This window comes from Physeter macrocephalus, chromosome 11 (genome assembly GCF_002837175.3).
Source record: "Physeter macrocephalus isolate SW-GA chromosome 11, ASM283717v5, whole genome shotgun sequence".
Lineage (NCBI taxonomy): Eukaryota > Metazoa > Chordata > Mammalia > Artiodactyla > Physeteridae > Physeter > Physeter macrocephalus.
Window position 1 is genome coordinate 6681584 of NC_041224.1, and position 22029 is coordinate 6703612.

At 45.4% G+C, this 22029-nt stretch overlaps 1 protein-coding gene across 3 annotated transcripts in view; it reads right to left on the reverse strand.

Moving 5' to 3' along the window:
• Positions 1-3984: 3984 nt before the first annotated feature.
• The window catches only part of MAP3K8 (mitogen-activated protein kinase kinase kinase 8), a 28185-nt gene continuing 10140 nt past the window's right edge, over positions 3985-22029 (reverse strand). For all 3 annotated transcript variants that reach the window (XM_024116436.3, XM_024116435.2, XM_028495467.2), the window contains exons 3-8: positions 15249-15416; positions 12839-13100; positions 11220-11326; positions 7339-7491; positions 6444-6690; positions 3985-5119 (exon numbers count right to left, since the gene is read on the reverse strand). In XM_024116436.3, coding sequence (XP_023972204.1) covers positions 4989-5119; positions 6444-6690; positions 7339-7491; positions 11220-11326; positions 12839-13100; positions 15249-15416 — 1068 coding nt within the window. In that variant the 3' untranslated portion in view covers positions 3985-4988. The remainder of the gene's footprint in view (positions 5120-6443; positions 6691-7338; positions 7492-11219; positions 11327-12838; positions 13101-15248; positions 15417-22029) is intronic.

Sequence of the window (22029 nt, forward strand, 5' to 3'; positions counted from 1 at the left end):
GGGTTCGCGCCCCGGTCCGGGGGGATCCCACGTGCCGCGGAGCGGCTGGGCCCGTGAGCCGTGGCCGCCGGGCCTGCGCGTCCGGAGCCCGCGCTCCGCGACGGGAGAGGCCGCGGCAGAGGGAGGCCCGCGTACCGCAAAAACAAACAAACAAACAAAAAACAACACTTCCTTCTGTCATCGCTGGGAAATATTCTGTCAAAAAACAAGACGTAAAACTATGTACACTATGCTGCCGTGTATGCATTTTGCTGTTATTGTTTTCCGAGGAAGGGTGTTGGATAATCACATACGTGTGTATATGTGCAGAATATCTTTGGGAGCCGCGACTGCTTCTGGACAGCGGGCTGGGGACTGGGTGGGGCTGCAGAGGAGAATGAGGAAGGTATTTACCAAATCTTTCTGTTCATTCTTGCCTGCTGGCCAGGCGACAAAAGGAACTTTGGGTTTCAGTGAGGAAATCTAAATTAATCACCCTGTTCGCTTTCCTCTGTAATTTAATTAAGATAGAAGCAATCAGTGCTTTCTTGTTCACTGGCCCTGGAGAGGACTCACAAATAAATCCACACCCAGAAGTTGTGAGAGGTCCAGGGCGTTTCCTGGACCCCTGAGTCCCCACCCAGCCTTCTCTTCTATTGGGAGCAAAGCTTTGGCAAGACCTGAATTTCCAAGCAGAAGAAACACCCAAGCAGAGAGCGGGGAGGCTCTGCTGAGCCCCAGAGTTGGCAAAGAACTTGTTGGCACCAACTCTTGTCATCCTGTAACCTCTCCATTATCCTCACTGCCCGTGTCCCTGGAGTCCGCACACGTGCTCTTGTGAGAGGCAGTGTTGAACTGGAAATCAGCTCCACCCCTGGTGTGCACTAACTCTCTTGCTCCTGAGAATTTTCTTCTTCCTTTTCATCTCCTCGATGCCTTGGAAGGATGTTAGTTAGGCTCAGAAGTAGCAAGTCTATTGCAGTTTATCGATGGACCACAATAGAGACGTGCTCCGATGAAACACAAGGCAATTCCTGCTCTCTGGAATTCTACATCCACGTGGGAGAGAGAGACCGGAAGTACATGAAGCTTCAAAGAGAGAAAAATTAGCATGAATCTATTAAAGGAAATAATCAGAGTAGCGAACATTTGTAGAGTGAGTCCCTATCTCTTTTACTCTTTCGTGTTATTCCTAGGATGATACAATTACCCGGTCAACGCAGGGCACCTCTGCATGGACAGAGGGCTGTAATGAGAGACTCTTCTGCTCTCTAGCTGATTCCTCACTGCTTGTATTTCCAGTTCACTTCCCTTATACGGTCACCAGAATTAACAGGATCTCATGAAATCAGCTTTGGCGCTCTGGGCACCCAGATAAGCCAGGTTTTATCACTTCTATCTCCATAATTTCTGATGAAACAGATGTCTGAAGTTTAAGTACTCAGAACTTCCCCCAGCACTGATCATAAATGAAGCACATGCTCTGTCCTCTCGTGTGATCGCTTGCAGTGGCCGTCTGTCACTTCGAGTTCGGAGTGAGACCAAACAGACTTGCCATATCTAGGTGAAATATAGGTAAAACGGGGAGAAACTGTGGTCCTTACAGCCCAGCTCCAGCTGTAGAGGTTAGGGGACAGCTGCTACTCCAGGGCCCATGATTGCACGATGCCCCCTCCCTCTGACACTGTCACCTGCACGCCTTCCCCGCAGAGAGCCAGGCAAACACCCCAAGGAGGATGCGTGAGATTGGAACAAAAGTGCTCTGTGTGCAGCTGCTTTGCATCTCTCCTCGCTCTGGCTCAGAGGGAAGCTCTGAAACCTTGTTCCTGCGATTATCATTTTCTTGTGCATTTGAGACTAAACTGACATCTGAAAACCTAGCTCACAGGCAAAAAGGTAAAACTGCAGATAAATGCTTGGCCAAAAAAAAGTATTTTTGGAAACAGCAAGTCATATATCAAAACAAAGAATCTTCTAACAATTCCAAAATGGGATGTGCTTCCTTTCAGCAGGGACTGGATGTGTGAGGGGGCTGGGACCCTCTGCTACTTGTGTCCCCTGCAGGGGGCCAGCCCAGTTCTTTGCCCAGAGACGGTGCCCTTAAGGCTTCAACTCCTGGCTGCCCCCAGGGGTTGGCCAATTTTTACTTCCAATCACATTGCAGACCTACAAAAAAAATCCCCCAGGCCGTCTAGCAAACATTGTTTTCGTATTGAGTTACACCACAGAAATTTGCTATCGGTGCAAGATCGATTGGCTTCGGTCTGTCAGATGGTGGAGGGACTCAGGAGCTGATAGAAATCACCCCACTGCTTTCAGGTCCTACTGGGTCATGACACGGCACACGTCCAGTGGAAACAACACCAGGAGTGTAGATGCACCGGTTGACCCCCCAGCTGGGAGCCACCTCCCCGAGGCTGTGCAAACCCCCGTTAGGTCCAGCTCATTCTGGGTGGGCAGTCTTCATGATCTGTTTCAGACCTCAAGGCAAACACAAGGGGCCTTGTAAGCATGAGAAGACCCGGCTCCAGCGTTGCCTGTGTGACCTCCAGTGAGCACGTCTCTATACAGTGCATCTAAGAGAGGTTTAGACAAGCCCACCTCCCAGGCCCAGGCTGGGAAGGTCCCATCCATCTTCCGTGAGGCACTCCGACGCACCCACACCATCAGAAGCCTTGGTGCCTGAAGCAGGAAGTACCCGGTGGGCAGATGTTGGTTTCAGGATGTGATCATTCTGTCCTCACTGCGCGCGGCCTGACAGCCCCACCGCCCATCTTCTCAGGAGGACGCGAGCAGTGGATTCCCTCAGAGCCCTCTCGGGGCCTCCGCGCGTCTCTTAAGCTGATGCTCTGCCTGGTGGCCCATCTCGCTGCACCTCGTGGCTTCCCGGGTCGACAGCTCTGCGAGTCCGGGGGGCACAGGTCCCAGGCCTGAACGCCCCTGGCTGTCCTCCTTCCCCAGCCGCTCCACCCCGATCACCTCTTGGCAAACAAACATCCCCAGATCTTTCCACGGGAGCTCTAGTTCATTTAAAAGCAATGTTCTTCCCCAAGTGGAATTTAACCGGAACTCACATCACATGGGCTCTTTAGGTTTTTTTGTGAAAATCATCAAAACTGCGCACCTTGACACCTGTACACTAGTGCAGAGCCAGGTTTGCTGGGCCTGGTCTGGGAGAGTATGAAAGCAGGCCCAGGGCCACGGAGGGGCCCGAGCAAGGGAGCAGCCCTGAGGCTGAAGCTACCTTCGCTTCATGCTAATTCCACCTCTGTCCTTATTTAGAGACCTGAATCTTGGGGACACTGTGCTCTCTCTGCCGTGGATGTTCTATCACTTGTGTTGGTCTATCGCCATCAAAAGAACAATGTGAGCAAGAGATTAAGCATGGCAGCCCGAAAGGCCTGGGTGCAAATTCCAGCTGTCTCTTTCCTCGCTTTGTGATCTTGAGCTAACCTCACTCCGCTTCAGTTTCTTCCTCTGAAAACAAACCGAGGTAACAGTGCCTCTTCCGCGGGTGTGCTGTTCAGAATTACAGGGACGGCGTGTTTCTGTAGCATGTTTAGTACTGTTCATTCAGCGAATGACGTCAAACTCCCGTTCGACAGTGTTGATTAGAGTTTGGTAGACATGGTTGAAATCTACCTTCTACAAAGGCAAGTTGGTTACTCACTCGACAATAATCGGCATGGAGGATGCAAGCAGATTTTCAGAGGTAGCATAAATCGGTAAAAACAAGATGCAAAATAGAACCACACTTAGCCTGAAGAGGCGGCCAAGAATTATTTTCCTATCGCAATGTACCAAAGGGATAAAACACAACCCAGACAACAATCCAGATGACAGCAGTGGCTTCATACAGCAGCAAGAGGAGAGGCGCACACACACAAGTTTGCAAAGCTCTCAGGTATTTTTTGCCTCTTCGTGAGACCTGGTCTCCTCCAAGTTCCATTCCAACACCTAAAACCCATTCCCGTGCCAGGTGGGAATCACGCTCGTTTACAAGACTTCAGGCAAAATACTGAATTTATTCAGTTGATTTGACCAGTTACGTTGGATAAAAGTGTCATTTTTATTTGCATGATGTAAAAACATACTTGAAGTAGGAACACTCACATACTTTACAGTGTGAAAAAAATATATATATAATAAGAAAGATTCATGAAGGCATTTGATATAAAACATACACAGTATGCTATTTTAACATACAAATGCTTTAAAGAAAATAGAGAAGTAAGAATTATAAAAGTCGCGTCATTAAGAATTTATAAATGGTTCCATTTTTCTTAAAGGTCACATTCTCATCCTTTGGGATGTACAGACATTATGTGGTTTAACACAGTTTTATCCACATTCAAAACGTCACGTTTTAAATGTTTGAAGCATAGCATGTACAGTACAAAATGTTTCCATAGGAACATAACAGAACCCATCTCTAGTGGCCTGCTGTCAGATGGCTCCTAATTCATCAGCCATTTTTAAGACACTAGTTCAGCTTATTGCTACCATATTCAAGTTGTTCTAGTCACCCCAAACATACAGGCTTTCATTTATATTGGAATTTACTGACACAGGCTCCAAGAGTTATCACAGAATACACTCTAATATACACCAAGCTATTCTGAGTTAAATGAACTTCCCATACTTAAATTAGAACCGAGAATCGTCATTTTAGGCTAATTATGTTACCCTCGTGATTGGTATTTTTAAAATTTTGAGCCAAGCGCACAGTGAATGGAATCAGTCGCTGGACGTGACCCGTCTGTGAACTCTCAGCTTCCTCGGAGTCAGACGTACCACCCGAGAAATGAGAACCTTCCAGCCTGATGAGGCCCGGGGCAGCCTCACAGAGCAACACACACGAGCCACGTGGAGCCACATTCAGGAGTCGTGGGGGCCCAGCCGATAGACGCACAGTTCGCTCGACACAGCCCCTGCGCCGAGTCAGCAGAATCAGCTTCCCAGAGACCAGTAAACGCTGAGTCCTAACTTAGGGCCAATGCCGCCACCCATCAGCCGTATTCTAGTGTTGGTGGACCCCGGACAAGGTTGAAATAGCCAGCCAGGGCCCCAAGGTCTATGTAGAGAGAACGCTGCCTCTTCAGCATCTCCGACTCCTCGGTGCTCCCCGTGCATGAAGAATCTGTAAAGGGAAACATCGAAGAAATAAGATAAATGACCAGGGGACATGTTCAGCGATAAATGCCTGGTTCTTCAGCAAACAACAACAACAACAACAACAACAACAACAACAAACTGTGGGCCTCATGGAACAGCATTCAACCTCTGGTTTTATTAAGGAGCCCCAGGGCTGAACGCTATCGGCTAGTCTGTGTGATAGGACACAGACGAAAGAATTCAAGAAAGAGTCAACGACCACAGGAGATCAGCTAGAAATCCTGGCCCCTCTTCCAACATCCCAGATGATTCTTTTTAAACGCAGAAAAGTCAGACAAGAAGCCGAGAAATGCAAACAAGAGTTCCAGGCTTTGACATCTGGGTTTGGACCCAGACAGATTTAGAATGTCACAGATTTTCATAAGAAAAAACGGAAACCCCTCTGTGCATATTCAACGCTCCTAGAATGCGTATTGTCTTTCCTAAATGGGAAAGCTTCACAGCTGGCAGAGAGATTTTGAGTAGAGGAAGCAGAAATGCAAGTTGCCTTCAAGCCCAATATTTTATCAGCACCGTGATGTTTCCAAACAAGGGCTGGCGTGGTTCGCCATAATTGCGTTAAAAAGAACCCGGCTCTTTGCTAACAGCAAAACTGTCATGCTTGATCTCTTTTTAAAAGCAAATGCTATTCTCTGCTGCAAAAAAGCAAGGCAGAGCAATTCTCAAAGACTGCCATTATCTCCATCTGCATGGAAACCAGTTAGACTTTGCTGGTAAATTAGCCAATTTTTTTTTTTTTTTAAATTGTGATTTTTTTTTCTTTTTGGCCGTGCCCCGCGACAAGTGAGATCTTAGTTCCCTGACCAGGGATAGAACCCGTGCCCCCTGCAGTGGAAGCACAGAGTCTTAACCACTGGACCGCCGGGGAATTCACAGCCAATTTTTTTTTTTTTTTTTTTTGTATATGCTTTTGCTAACATTCTTGCTGAAATTTCTCCAACAACTTACGGCATGCAGGAAGTCACTTCAATTTTTTTAAATCTAATTTATTGAAGTCTAGTTGATTGACAATGTTGTGTTCATTTCTGCTGTAGAGCAAAGTGACCCAGTTATACACATATATACTCTTCTTCATATTCTTTTCCTTTGTGGTTTATCACAGGATGTTGACTATAGTCCCCTGTGCTCTACAGGAGGACCTTGCTGTTTATCCATCCTATATATACCAGTTTGCAGCTGCTAATTCAATTTTTTCCCCTAGTGCTTTCATGAGCTCGAATTATTAGAAGTTGGACAGAGACAGAAAAAGAAGGGAAGCAGGGGCGCCGCACGCCGCAGGGCGTCCATACCCGCGATGTTCTCAGGAAGCTCCAACTCCTGTCGGCTCAGCAGCCGCTTCCGCTCAAAGAGGGCAGAGTCCAGGCTCTGACAGCGGGGCTGGTCCTCCCTAGGGGGGTGCAGGGCGTCATGTTTCAGTAGGTCTGCTGCCCTGGGCCGGTGATTGGGGTTCCTCTCCAGGGCGGCCTCAATCAGCTCTCTCATGCCAGGACTGCAGTCTTCAGCAATATCTTCCAAAGGAGGCGCTTGCTTGTGGATCTAGGAACAAACCAGCTCTCTTAGCATCAGTGGTATGAAAATATACCCTCGACGGGACAAGTACTCTAGTTACAAGACCTGGGCGGTCTTTTGTTTCGAAGCAAGTACAGTTCATACCCTTTGGTAACATTTTTCCTAAGGAAACCGGGTGAAACCCATCTTTTGGTCGAACGCAGTCAGAGATACATGCGAGGTCTGCATAAACAGCTCTCCCTCAGAGCAGTGGCCAAAGGTCCCTGGGCAGTAACGGGGAAGCGTCTACTTCTCAACCTCTCCACGGTCAAAGGGGGCCTGCGTGTTTCACTACGTTCCAGGCTGCCGTGGGGATCTACCATCTGACATCTCATTTTGGAACGTGTTCAGAGAACACACACAACTTCCCTGGCTCAATGATTTATGCTCTACTCTGATGCTCTTCCGTGGCATCTTGGGTAACAGCATAGCTCTCATTTCTGCCCATGCACACTGGGGAAGGTTCCCGCTCAAACAGGGATGCCTTCTTTGCGGGAACAGGCCATCGCTCCACGTGGGAGGAACGTTCAGCTTTTCCCCTCACGGGTCACAGTTCACCATCATCCTACTCGGGCGTGTTATCCGAGAAAGAGCAGCTCTCCTGAGCAGGTGGGATGCCCCGCTGCCCCCGCTTACTATGTACAGGTAGGAGGGGTAGGCGGAGCGCGGGTAGCGCTTCACCCAGGGCGGGGTGCCCGTCTGCATATGGATGAGCGTAGCCCCCAGGCTGTAGATGTCTGCTTTGGTCGAATGGCCCCTGCACAGGATCACCTCCGGGCTCATGTAAATCTGGAAGAGAACAGGACAGGTCAGCCTGACTCCCCTCACCTGTCTAGGTACCATTTCCCTAATGCAGCTCGGGAAGCGTCACCATATTCACCGCACGCTTCATCCCCTCAGAAGGGCCTGGCCTTGCTGTGTTCCCTTCAGTGAAGGAGAAGCACAGACCCTCGGGGACCCAGGCAGCTTTGGCCGAGGGGCCCCTGCAGCCTCAGAACACCTCTTCGCACAGACTGAACACAAGGCAGACCAGGCAGCAGAGGACCCACCTGGGAGCCCCACTCATCCAAGTTCTGCAAAGCACAGATCAACGCTTCCTGTTTCTAGTAAAACACCAGTTCCTTTCACATTGAAATGACGCTGGAATCCACGTCCTCATTTCATGTTTGTCATTAAAATGCCAAAGCACTAATCATCTGCAGTCATCAAAGGCAGCAGAGGTCTCCAGGGGATCAACACCGAATACGCGGACGGAGAGAAGAACTTAAAGTGTCCTAGTGGGAAAGTGATCCTAAGTGGTCATCCCTATGAACCACTTCTTATCTCTGCCTCCCGGGGAGCCCAGTGACTGAAGACTGAAGGCATGCGCCATATTCACACTGTGTAAGTTCTGTCTGGTTTCCTGAGCCGACGCTGGAAGAGGAGGGCTAGTTTTAGAAACAGTTTCTCTAAGCAGCGTTTGTTTCTAAACGTAACAGAGAGAAAGAGCAAACGCTGGGGACCCGTGTCTTTACGGCGGGTACAGGCATAGAGCAGTTACTACCCTCATTGTCAATATTTAGCTTTAAGAAGCTTTGATGCTTCCTGTCATCTGAATATGGAGAAGCGGGCGAGTGTTCCCAGAATACATTTCAGAGTAAATAAATACAGAACTGGCTTACAAAACCTGGGGAAATTGCCCAGTTTCCCCCTCCTAACTTGCCTCAAGTACTTGCTACAACACAATTCCCGGCTGGCTGGCTTTGGTTCCCTCGCTGATTCTCTCTCCCTCTCTCTCTCTCTCTCTCTCTCTCTGAAGGACTTTCTTACAAATGAAATCACAAGGTTTAGCGCCACGCACGGTGGTCAGGACAGCTGCCAACAGCAGCGCACACCCTGCTCCACCCCTGCCAGCTCCCCTAAGCAAGGGTTAGGCAAAGCGTTCCTGCGGGCGTCACCAAGGGCAGCGATGTGCTCAGGGCCCCGGAGGGACTGCAGCTTCCCATCCACGTGGAGGCCTGGCTGCTGCCCCTCGGGCAGCTCCCCATCACCCCCGCAGAGGCCCACGCTCACACCCCTCGCTCCTCAAGCCCTCAGGGGCCAGGGCAGCAGGGCGCGGGGGTCAAGGGCACTTCCTTTCAGGGCTGGCTCTGTGGGGCTTGCGCACCGAGGGTGTGGGCACTGGAGCAAAGGAGCCTAGAGGTCAGGGGTCAAGGCCTTCACCTCCGAACACATTCATTACAAAGGGAAAGAGACTGTGTGTGTGTGTGTGTGTGTGTGTGTGTGTGTGTGCGCGCGCGCGCGCGCGCGCGTCTGTGCACGTGAGGATGACACGTGACCTTACATAAGAACCTTACAAAAGGAAGCATGCGATCAAAGGAATTCTAATTAGCTATTCACGTTGATTTTTTTTCTTCCTTCTCTGTAGCAGGGAATCCAAAAACAATAGCTTAAAGATAGGACAGATTAACCCTGTATGTGTATTATCAATACATGGTTACAAGATCATGTCCTGAATTTGCATGAGCTCTGTTGGGGGGTGGGGGCGGTCAGAAATCATCTGTACCAAGTGATCAAGTTCTAATGGGAAGCGAATCTGCGCGGTTGACCTTGACTAATTACACCTTCTTGGCTCTTTAAGGATGAGGAGTCATAACAAGGTTGCCCAGAGCTCTCCTTCCCACTTCAACCCACCATCACACTTCACTATCACACTTCCTTCGTGAGTGCCAGACACAGGGTAAACAAACACGGGTTGATCAGAAGAGTTTATAACTAGGAACTCCCAGGCCAGTTTAGCCCGTCATAGAAAGCAATTTACATTTGGTGAAAATACCTCAATCCAATTACTATTCAGGAACAGATGCTGTGCTCCTATCTCATACCCAAGCACACACTCTCTTTCTGCTAGAAAATCCCAGAAAGGAGACGTCTTTCTCCGGCTATTGCAAAATGTTCAATTTGATCACCCTGCCGGGAAGAGAAAGGTATTTTCCATCTTTAATACCATAAATAGTTTGTTTCTCAAACTGGCTCCAGGAAAAAGGGTAGAGTGTCACATATCTGAACGTCTGACGACTGCCAAAACATACTGAAGTATTTTCCGAAAAATACATGTCATAAGTGTAGTCTTATTAGATTTTGTGCTTTGGGAAAGTTTTCCTAAGATCTGGTGACTAAAACATCCTTAAAAAGAAATAATAAATAAATAACGTTCTCTTCTGAACATTATTCTGCTTGAAGACTACTCTCCAGAATCCTCTCCCAAGTATTTTCCAGAATAAGTTCAGCAATAACAGCAAAAACAAAGATCTCTTCTGCTGCCCGGGCAGAGTCTTTGCTTTCAGAGAGTTAAGAAAAGGCTTACCGAATCTTGGTTTGAAAGGCAGACAATTTTTTTCTAGCACTGCAATGAGTTCAGTGCAATACATTTACTAGCTAAACTAAAGGTTATCGTCTGATTAACACCAGGACTGACCTGATAATCTTGGGGCAAAGGTCCAGCCAACTGCCCCCTCTCCATTTCCGGAGAGCACTTTCAAACAGCTAGAAGGGCATGGGGCTGGGAGGCTCTGACAGACAGTTCACCCTCCGACAGTTTATCATCTCACAGTCATGGAGATGGGTCAGGAAGGCAGCTTCTACACCCATGTACCTTCCCAGATGCATCCAACCCCATACCCATCATAACCAACCGTGAACTAAACGGTTAAACGTTAATAATTCAGGTAAAGTTAAAATGGGTCCTCCCTCCAGAGTAGACTCCTTATTGGCTCTGCCCTGTGCTCCATCCCTGGTACCTACGGCAGGTGCCGGAGAGACACTCACTACACAGATCCACTGTTCAGCCTAATAAGATGAGCGCTAACTATGTTATTTGACAGCCCGTGAACACATTTCTCTGAATCCCATTTAGATTCAGGAAAGTTTTGTTTTTGTTGTTTTTGCTTCACAGATGAGTTAAATAGTATAGCAAGTTTATATCTTCAAATAAGATTCATTTGTGCTCCAGTAAATGAGACTTCTTTTAAGATTTCCAGGATTCAAGAGAGGCCTGAAATGCTGTCAGTTCTCAGTAAATGTTCTTAAGGACCATGACAATTACGGCTGTAATTGAACCAAAGCAGTAATAGTAGTCACGCTAAAACCACATACATCAGTTATATCAAAAAGTTACACAGCCGTTACACCTTAGACTTTAGACTCAGAAAGAACTAGATTTCGAGGCCCTGATCTATCAGTAGCTGAGTAACTTGGGGCACTTTATTTTAACCTCTTCAAGCTTATTTTCTTCTTTTAAAACGGGAATAATAGTATTTGCCTATGATAATAGTATTGTGAGGATTAAACAATATAATTTATTTCAAGGGCTAAAGAGTATATGGCACAGAGTAAATGCTCATGAAACACGGTCCACTGATAACAGTGATTGAATGTAATGGTTTTCCTCCCCTTCTTTGCCCTTTCTGCAGTAATGCTAGCACATCTTATTTTTACTCTTAGTAAGATATTGCCCATTCTGGTGTGAACATAATTACCTCTGTTCCTCGCAGGTCCTTAGGAAAATAGATCTCTTCAGTCATTTGGACACTTAGACCAAAATCCACCAAAACAGCTTTTGTGGACATGAAAACAATGTTGCTAGCTATAAAGAGAGGAAATTTTTCAGTAAAAAATTGTGTATCTATCCCTAAATAAAATGAAAACATTATTTAAAACAACGAGTTCCATATAAAGATAGACTGAAATGCTTCCCCTACTAAAATGGGCTTATTATGTTCAAAAGAGAAGGATGAATCTGGGTGAGAGTTTAGGTAAAAATCACTTCAGATTTGTCAAGAATTCAGCCAAGGTGGATATAAATGATGGTAGCCATTAATAATCCTCAAGATACAACAGCCAAGACATGGAAACAACCGAAGTGTCCGTTGATGGATGACTGGATAAAGAAGATTTGTATATATATATATAATCTTTTGTGACACATGATATATACATATAAATTGTGTGGTATATAGAATGGAATATTATTCAGCCATAAAAAAAGAAAGAAACCCTGCTATTTGTGACAATACGGATGAACCTTGACAGCATTATGCGAAATGAAATAAGTCAGACAGGAAAAGACAAATACCGTGTGATCTAACATATGTGGAATCTAAAAAAGAAACGAACAAACAAACAGAGAAACAGAGAACAGAGCGATCGCCTCGGGTTGAGGTGGGGGGAATTCGGGAAGGTGGTCAAAGGTTACAAATAATAAGATGAAAAATAACAATGAGATGAATATTATTTCATCTTCCAATAGTAAGATGAAAAAGTTCTGGGGCTGTGACCGACAGCATGGCGACTATAGTCCGTAATACTGAAGGGCGTATTGGAGAGTTGCTAGGAGAATAGATTTCAAAAGTTCCCACCACACCAAAAATTTGTAAATACATGAGAAGGATGGATGTTAACTAACCCTATGGTGGTGATCATTTTGCAATATACACATATATCACATCATTACCTTGTACACCTTAAACTTACACAATGTTATATGTCAAGTATTTCCCAATAAAGCTGGAAAAAATATTTTTTATATTTTATATATTGAGTTTCAAATTCTAATACATAAGCATATTATTATCAGGCCACTTTGTAAAACAAAAAAGTAAAATACCCAATTTTTGTCAGGACAAGTTTTGCTAGTCCAATTTACCCTTAGATATTAAGGGTTCACAGCAGGCCTCTCTTCTGTATTTCCCCACAATCTCTTATTCCTAGAAAGCAGTCAGTGAAAGCTTCTTTAATGGACTATTGCCAAATTTGTATTCAACATTAAAAAGCAATTTGTTTTTCAAAAATGCTGACTGTGTTTTTAAGTATGTTACTATTTTTAAAGCCTATTAACAAGGCAGTCGTTAATGATATGTGGCTATAAGCTCTTCCACAACAATTGGAAAATCATCCTTCCTTATGACTTTGAAAGCTCTCGTGACCCCACTGGACTCTAAAATGTATCTCAGGAACCCAGGGAGAAAGGGGGAGAGTGCTGGCGGGGAGGGGTGTCTTCCCTGCCACCGAGGACCTTCAGATTGAAGGAGGAGCCGTGTGCCTAAGGTCTAACTAGTCCTTTTTAAGCCAAAAAGGGACACGTCCAAGGAGAACTCACGTTTAATGTCATGGTGAATCACTTTCTTTGAGTGCAGAAAATCAAGTCCCTTGAGAACATGCTTTGTCACCCAAATAATCTCAAATTCTCTCATGGGTCCACAGCTCTCCAGTTTCTCCAGGACAGACCCTCCCTCGCCTGCTTCCATAAAGAGATGGACAGTTTCGCCCCATAGAACCGCGCCGTATAACTCAGCGATGTTCTCGTGCCGGAAGCAAGCCTGGATTTCCACGTCAGATGGCTTAAATTGGTCTACTGGGATCTAGAACACAAAACACAAGGAAGATTCTAAACAACCCCAGGATAAAGAAAAGAATACACAACATAGGTCAACTCACAAACCAGAAGGCAAATAAATGCCCTGAAGGACACTCGGACCTGTTGTGAAATTGTACTCCTGAGCTAAGATAATGTTTACTTGAGATATGCCTTTACATTCCTGTCCGCTTAAGGTAAAAAAAATAAGAAAATAAAAAACAAAATAATGAAATCCTGCTTTCATTTAGAGTATAGATACACAACCGAAGCATTTTTCATGATGATTGAAACAAAGGAGGTAATTTCTCATCTTTTATACGTGTAATTTCTATGGCACCTAGATTTTAGGCCATATTTTCAATATTCCTTGTCATGAAATAATATAATGTCTCTGGTCTCTCAGTCTGTGTTCTAACAATGCATTTAAATAAGCACTGGCCATCTACTCTACAGAAAATCAGAAGGCATTAATAAAGAAAGAAGTAGCTCTTTCAGTGCAGATAGATATGGAATGTCTCCAAAATATACTGTTAGACCGAAAAAAATCAAGATGCAGAAGTACATATATTATATTCCCATTTGTAATAAACTGTTCAACTATACATACACAAGTCCATAGAAATTCTCTGGAGGGACATGTAAGAACCCATTAACAGTAGTTACTTTAAGGAAAGGGATCTCATTCTTTAGCCTGCATCCTTTTGGACCTGTTTGGGGTTGTTAATCATCTTACATGTTTCTCTTTTTTAAGAAAAAATACGGCTTAAATATTAACTATAAGGACTGCAAGGAAAACAAACCCACAAAGCTAGTTCCCACACCTTTTGCAATGAAACTGCAAAACAGAACACTTTGGTTCTAAGAGCTTTAAATGATGTCTCCAGATTTTTTTTTTTTTTAACTTGGACGTATCTCCTAAATGCAACCTTCAAGTAACCTACTATATCACCCCCTTTTCTTCCTTTTAATAACAGCTGCTCTGGCCACCCTTTAAGGAGGAACAAACGAGGCCCACATGACAATACGAGAGGCTGAGATGCTAGTCGGTAATTATTTTCTGTTTTGTTTTCGTTAAATCAAAAGTGAGTTTGTTTTATTGCACTTTTTAAAAAAACAAAACTTTATAAAGTAGAACAGACATACACAAAAGTGCAAAACTGGTTACGTATCAAACTCAAGGAATTTTCAGCTGAACACACCCATGTAACCGCTATACAGATCAGGAAACAGAAGTCCACCAGCACCTGAAGCCCCCTGCCGGCCCCTGCCCGTCCCTGCTCCTCATGGGCACCCACTCATGGGACTTCCAACAGCACGGGTTTGTTTAGCCTCTTTTGGCCTTTATGTAAGAGGAATCTCATACAGTAGATCCTATTTTGTGCCCAGCTTCTCTGGCTTAACCTAATGCAGATTCATCATCGTCAATACGAAGTTGTAAATCATTTCTTCTCTTCACCGGACAGCATCCCAGTATGTAAATACACCATATTTCAGCATGTGGAAACTTCCCAGTTTGGGGCTATCACAAATACTGCTGCCATGGACACTCTAGCACACGGCTCTGGTGACCGCGTGCGCACGCCTGCTGGGCGAGCGCCTGCAGGAGTGGAAGTGCTGGGTCACAGGGCGCGTGCGCGTCCCCTTTGGTAGCTCCTGCCAAACGGTTTTCCAGAGTGGGGCACCTCAGCAGTGACCGTTCAATAAGAAGAGATGGGGTTTTTCTCTGAAATTCAGCCCTTTACTCTACAGTCCTGCGGAGGCTTGCAGCTTTCCCAGCGTCTGCTTCCCTGCCTGGTCCCCTCCCCAGTGGGGGGCATGAAAGCGGCAGCAAACAGATGTGCTCTTGCAGGGCAGCTCCCCTTCAGCCACCACAAGAGGGATAAAGTTACCCAAGCTGGCGCTAAAGCAGCTGCTACTTTCTCTGTCATCAGAACGAACTGATTAAAATCAACTATGCTCTTAAGCAGACGTGGGGGCTGAACGGCCCCAGGTAGCAAGCAAATCTATAAAACACAGACGCTTTTTTTGGACACAGCACCCTTAGATAAGAGGCAGCAAAGGGTAGCCAGCTTTCAGTAAAGTAAATAAACGAATACGCAAAAGCCCCAATGCCGAACACGCGGGGCACCCTGTCTGGTTATGAAGTACATACCAATTTACATGCCATTCTTTTCTTAGTTTTTATGTCTTGTGCTAAGTACACTTTTCCAAAGGCCCCCCGAGGAATAAAATCAGAGCCAATATTCCTGTAAGTCAGCTTCCAAGGGATGAGAAGAACATCAGAGTCTATCTGATAGCGTCCATTCTGGGGAGTGATTACCTACAACAAAACAAAAATGCAGGCGGGTGAGAATTTCAGCAAAGTCCTTTTGTGAGACCCGCCCTTTAGAAACTGGTTACGTTAGACCGCATTCCTACACGCAGGGTTCAAAATTAATGTCACCGTATATAATCATAACAGTGTACAGAAGCCTCTTAGAGCTCCTATTTAGAGCTTCGGCCAAACAGAGAAAGCATGTAACAGAAACACATCCCTGGTCAGACCTGATCGTATCTCTATCTATGTGTGAGTAATTCACTGCCAAAGAGAACTTTAAAGATGATTCACCTAAGGCAGCATGACTGCTGTGACCAAAAGGCTGAAAATAAACATTGCAGAAATGTAAACTGTGCATGCAAGCTGACCCGTTTCCAATTCAAATGTGCTAACCTGTTAGTCTGCATACCTATTACTCAGGGGCGACGCACACTCACAGAGAGTAGGGAGATGAACTGGTGATCACAGAGGATTCTGGAAAACAATGCGTTATGCCAGAGCTATGAGTTGACAGTGCCACGTAAGCGAAGTGAGGGCAGAACCATTTCTCATCCATTCACTCATTTAATAGTTACTGAGTGCACGGTATGTGCCCGGCACTGTGCTTGGTGCTGAGCAGGCAGTGATGCACAAGAGACAGAGGACCCCTGACCTCGGGGGGTTCACGAGCCAGTAAACACTTTGAACGAGAGGTCTGAAAACCCACCGGCTCAAAAGCTGAGAGCGACAACCCAATAAGTGTCCATCGACAGAGGGATGGACAAAGAAGATGTGGTACATATACACAGTGGAATACGACTCAGCCATGAAAAAGGAATGAAATAATGCCATTTGCAGCGACATGGATGGACCTGGAGATGATCATGCTAAGTGAAGTAAGTCAGGTAGAGAAAGACAAATACCATTTGATATCATATGTGGAATCTTAAGAAAAAAAGACACAAGTGAACTTATATACAAAACAGAAATAAACCCACAGACATAGAAAATAAACTTACGGTTACGAAAGGGGACGGGGGGGAGGATAAATTAGGAGTTTGGGATTAACGTATACATACAGCTATATGTAAACTAGATAACCAACAAGGACCTAGTGTATAGCACAGGGGACTCTACTCAATATTTTGCAATAACCTATAAGGGAAAAGAATCTGCAAAAAAAAAAAAAATATATATATATATATACATACACAGAATAGTAGAACTGAAACACACTGCTGTACACCTAAAACTAATACAACATTGTAAATCAACTATACTTCAACTTTTAAATAAATGAATAAAAATAACAATTAAAAAAAAGTAAGAGAGAGATATCCTGATAGCAGTGTGGGTTATAAGGGTATGCACCCTGTCACAACTCATCAAACTGGATATTAAAGATCTGTGTATTTTACTGCCTATAAAGTCTATCTCCATTTTTCACTTTTGAAAAATTGAGAGGAGAAATCATTATAAATAAAATGAAAACAAATTAATAAGATAGCCCGTGGGAGACATGACCTGGAGCACATTTCTAAAAAAAAAATGTGTTGGGTATTCTTTCAAGGGTTAGAGTCTCAAAAATACAGGTTTTACCTACCTTTCATTAGTCATATTACGACTTCAGATTATGAATTCGGGAATTATGAAACTATCAAAGTGACATGAAGTTATTTCAAGAATGGGAGAGGGTGAAGGGGAGTGCGGATCACGTGGGTAAAGAGTAGACTCCGATTCATCTCCAGATGCACGGGGCTCCTCACACGGGCCCTGCTCTGGGAATAATCCTGCTGGCCGTAAGCATTATTCACTCAGGACCTATTATTGCTAATCTTAGCTACACCCCACGAACGGGCGTGCTCGCTATTAGGGAATGAAGCAAAGAACGACGCTAATACTCGAAATGTGAAGTCACCACACTTAAGACTTCAGTATTCACGGAGGGCAGGCTCTGCGCAGGACCCGAGAGGGAAAGTGACTCAGTGGTGACCACGGCATTGCCAAGTGTGAAATATGACCTCCTTTCAAGAAGTGTCACCGCAAGTTCCCGGAGGCCCCTTCTACAGCACGCTGGGAACCACACTGAGATAGAACCACGCTCACGGCACTCAGCTGCCCTCGCTTTACTGCCTCTGCCTTGTTATTAAATATTTACAGACCCAATTTTTACAGACCCAATTTAAAAAAAAAATTTTTTTTTTTTAAATTGAAGTCTAGTTGATTTACAGTGTTGTGCTAGTTTCAGGAGTACGGCAGTGATTCAGTTATACATATACATATCTATTCTTTTTCAGATTCTTTTCCATTATAGGTTACTAGAAGATATTGGATATAGTTCCCTGTGCTATAGTTCCTTTGTTCTAGATCCGTGGGACCTGGCTCTGTCCTGCTCTGCTGGTCCCACTGCAAAGGGAAAGCCAGGTTCAAGTTCGGGGCTGTAACCAGTAGGTCCTGGCTGTTTATCTATTTATAGATAGTAGTGTGTAACTGTTAATCCCAAACTCCTAATTTATCCCTCCCCCCTCCCTTTCCCCTTTGGAAACCGTAAGTTTTTTTTTTTTCTATGTCTGTGAGTCTATTTCTATTTCGTAAATAAGTTCACTTGTATCATGTTTTTAGGTTCCACGTATAAGTGATATCATATGATATTTGTCTTTGTCTGACTTACTTCACTTGAAAGTTTTACTTTTGTCCAACCCAGATCTGCTCTAACCCACTCTGATGCGGTGTCCTCTCAGCCGACAGGATGAAAAGTAATAATACCAGCCATCTACCGAGCGCTAATTCTGGCCAGGCGCTGTGCTGAGTACTTCTGACATTAACTCAGCAATTGCTCACAACAGGCCTGTGACGTAAGGACTCTTTTTATCTCCACTCACAGATGAGGAAACTGGCTTCAGGAGGTTAAGGAACTCATTAGGCAGTGGCAGTCAGGATTCAAACTCGGGTCTGTCTGACCCCAAAGCCACAGTTCCTGCTCTTTAGATAAAGCCACAGCTCCTGCTCTTTAGCCTTTGATCTTCCAGAGGCTGTAATTAAAGCTGAGCTGTGATCAGAACACAGTTGTTAAATGTCTACGTTTACACGTCACTGAGCACAGCTTGGCCTTCTTCTCTTTAGATCAAATACTACAGTTCCTTCACCCCAGTTTATCATCCCCAACGTTCTGGGGACCCTCCTCCAAACATCCTGCAAGGTCTCCCGGGCCACCTCAGACGACAGTCCCTGAACGTGTGGTGTGACATGCAAGTGCTGGCCAGGTTGTGGTTCTGCAAAGTCCCTGGATCTTCCCCAAGTCTGAGACCTTCCCTATTTCGGTTTGAAATGTTTTTCCCCTTCTTCTTCTTCTTCTTCTTCTTCTTCTTTCTAGGGGTCCAAGCAAATAACCTTATGGAAATCTATGTTAACCATTACCTCTGCCAACCCCGTAACATACTAAAGCCATGGTCAAGTGCAGACACACAGTCCATTTCATGGTCAAGTGCAGACACGCAGTCCATTTCATGGTCAAGTGCAGACACACAGTCCATTTCGTGGTCAAGTGCAGACACGCTGTCCATTTCATGGTCAAGTGCAGACACGCAGTCCATTTCCTCATCCCAAGCACTGCCGTTGACACAAAACAACACTGGGCCCAGGAGCAGCACTTGAGAAAGTCCTAGGTATGTCAGTGAGAATAATTCCATAAGGGTCCCGTGTGACGTGGCAGCTAGGAAATGGATGTGACCTCGATCTACAGGAAAAGAGGCATGGGCTCTAGAACAAAGGCCCAGCTGGCTCTGTCCTGCTCTGCTGGTCCCGCAGCAAAGGGACAGCCAGGTTCAAGTTCGGGGCTGTAAGCCGGGCTTGAGGCCAGAGGGGGCCACCCGCAGGAGGAGGAAGGGTAACACCGCAGTGCACGAGAAGGCTCGGGCACAGCCAGAGGCGTCGCAGAAAGAAGAGGGAAGACGTGCGGAACGCGCGGTTTTGTAAACATTGGGAGGACTGTTGTAAGAAAGGCGCACGACAACCACCAGCACCACACTTCGCATCCTTTCAACACGCACTGTGTGCGCGCACAGGTCACGTGCATTCACGGTGTGGAATGAATGCGGCCATTTCCCCATTTTACAGATGAGTAAACAGAGGCATAGAGGTTGCAATGACTGGCCCAGTGTCACCCAGCTAGTCCGTTTCAGAGCTGAGATGCATGCCGGGCACTTTAGTTCAAGGGCCTGCCGTCTTCACCGCTCCTCATCGTACGGGTAAAGACACATTTTTATGGCCAAGAAGTAGGGCTCAGGAGTCAGGGGAGTCAGAGACGGCTTTCCGTACCCTCTAAGGAAGAGCTTCCCCACCATCAGCCTTGGCCCGATATGACATTAAATGCTCTAGGATATGATGCGTGCTTCATCACAGGTTTCCAAGCACAGACCAAAATGCCCCAGCAATCTTTGGAGCTGAGAAAGGGGGTGATGATTCAAGCTTCAGACAGACAGCCTGACTCAAGTATCTTTAAGGTTTTTTTAACCCTGAGAAACCAGGAATCCGTGACTCAGCCTGAGGAGCAGGACCCAGCCCCTCACACCCACATCTGTGAGCAAAGCTCTCTGGGGCTCTTGAGCGGCCCAAACAATCACCCAGGAGTTGAGTGTTTAGAACCCATTTCAGGTTATTCATCCCCAGAAGAGGGTGAGAGGTGGTCTAGATTATAAGTAACTTGTAGCACCCTCACACAAAGCAACCCCTGGCTTAGCCTCCTAAAGTTTCTTCCCCAGGTCCTGCTGGATGTTGGTGGAATCTTTTGAATATTATTTTCAGGAAAATAGCACCCACTTGCACACACATGCAGACCACCATTTTACATGCCTATGCTTCAGGATATGATTGTAACTCCTGGGTCCTCCACCCTGTCTAATGAACTCCACAGGCGCTGTGGTTGTAGGTTGCCTGTAATACACCAGGCATCTGTGCCTCCATTCTCTGCATCTGAAACATTCTCTGCTCTCCAGACCCTTTATCTGGCTGATTCCAACTCAGTAATTTAGGCATCAATTCCTCTTGGGGGAATTCCCTGGCGGTCCAGTGGTTAGGACTCCGCACTTTCACTGCCAAGGGCCTGGGTTCAATCCTTGGCTGGGGAACTAAGATCCTACAAGCTGTGTAGTGCGGCCAAAAAGAAAATTTTTTTAAAAATTCCTCTTGGAAGCCTGTCTGACATTTCTCCCTTCCTCCCGCCTGCCCTCGTGGTTATGTGAGGTATCCCGCCTGAGCATCCCCACAGCGATGAGGGCTGGCCGTATTGAGAAGTCCTACACTGCATTACAATTACCTGTCTACTTGCCCTCTCCAGCAGGCAGAAAGCTACCGGGGAACACCAACTGTATCTCTAGCACCTGGAGAAGTACCTCATCCCCTGCAGAAGTTCGAGCTCTGTCTAGCAAACGAATGGATGAATACTGGAAGGAAGGCATTTGGTCCATATGTAGATACACTTGAAGGTCGACTTTACCTTGGAACCAATCTGTTGGGTACATAATTAGCTGCCATCTTGTAAAGCAGAGAAACAGACGGCAGCGAGGCCGGGAGAGAAAAGTTTTGATGGAGTCTTGGGGGAGGACCATGAGAAGAGGAAGGTCTTGAAGGTGGGAAGGCTCCCAGGAGAACACATGTGAGGATAAAGGAAGCCAGAAGCCAACGTGGCCTCCTTCACTATCTTGTCTCAGACTGGCTATGATCTGGGATGGCAAGTCACCGTTCCTGCGCCATTATTTATAAAACACGGAGCTGTGACAGGCTACTAGCTGTCACAGGGATGCATCTAATCCTTAAGGACAGTGACAGGAAAGCCAACCACAGCCCCCTGAGCCATTAACCACAGGGTGATTTGCCAGATAAGGCATGGTCTACTTTCCTGTGGATTTTAAGGTTAGGTCTTCTTGCTGTATTTTATATTCTTGATCATTTTTTAAAACAAAATGCTTTTTGGAAGTTGTAAAGATCCCTGCTTTTTTGATATGTACTAATTGCAAATTTTCTCCCAAATATGCCTTGATTCATTTCTGGAGCACAGGCTCCATGACAGGACTAACAACATTCTACTCTTACCCTTTGCTGATAATATTTTCACTTCCTTTTTAATGCCTTCATTTCTCTCGTTTGCTGCATTAGCTTTTTTTTTATCCCTCACTCCAAAACCTTCAGGAAGCTACCGCTTTGTATTCTTTATATTTGTCCTGAATTCCCTTCTGTACATTCCCGATTCTATGGCCCGTCTCTCATCAGTCTGATAGTCCAGGGGAAATAAGCTTAAGTCTCTACATATTTACAAGCAAAAATAATGTGTTGATTCTGCATGTTTTCCTTTAAGATACCCATTTTAACAAATAAATATGTAAAAAAAAGAGAGAGAAATACATAAACCATTATGTTTCTGATTATAGATACATATATTATTTTGAACCAGAATTCTCCAGCTATATTTTAGCTAAGACAAACAGGTATTAACCCTTATTCAAATTATGACTTCCCATTTATAAACAGAAGTACTCTTCACAAGGCAAAGTTAACTATCAAGTATAGCTTGGTATATCCAGATCAAAGCAAGTCATACAATGACGCAAAATGTAATCTTTTTTTTTTTTTTTTTTTTTTT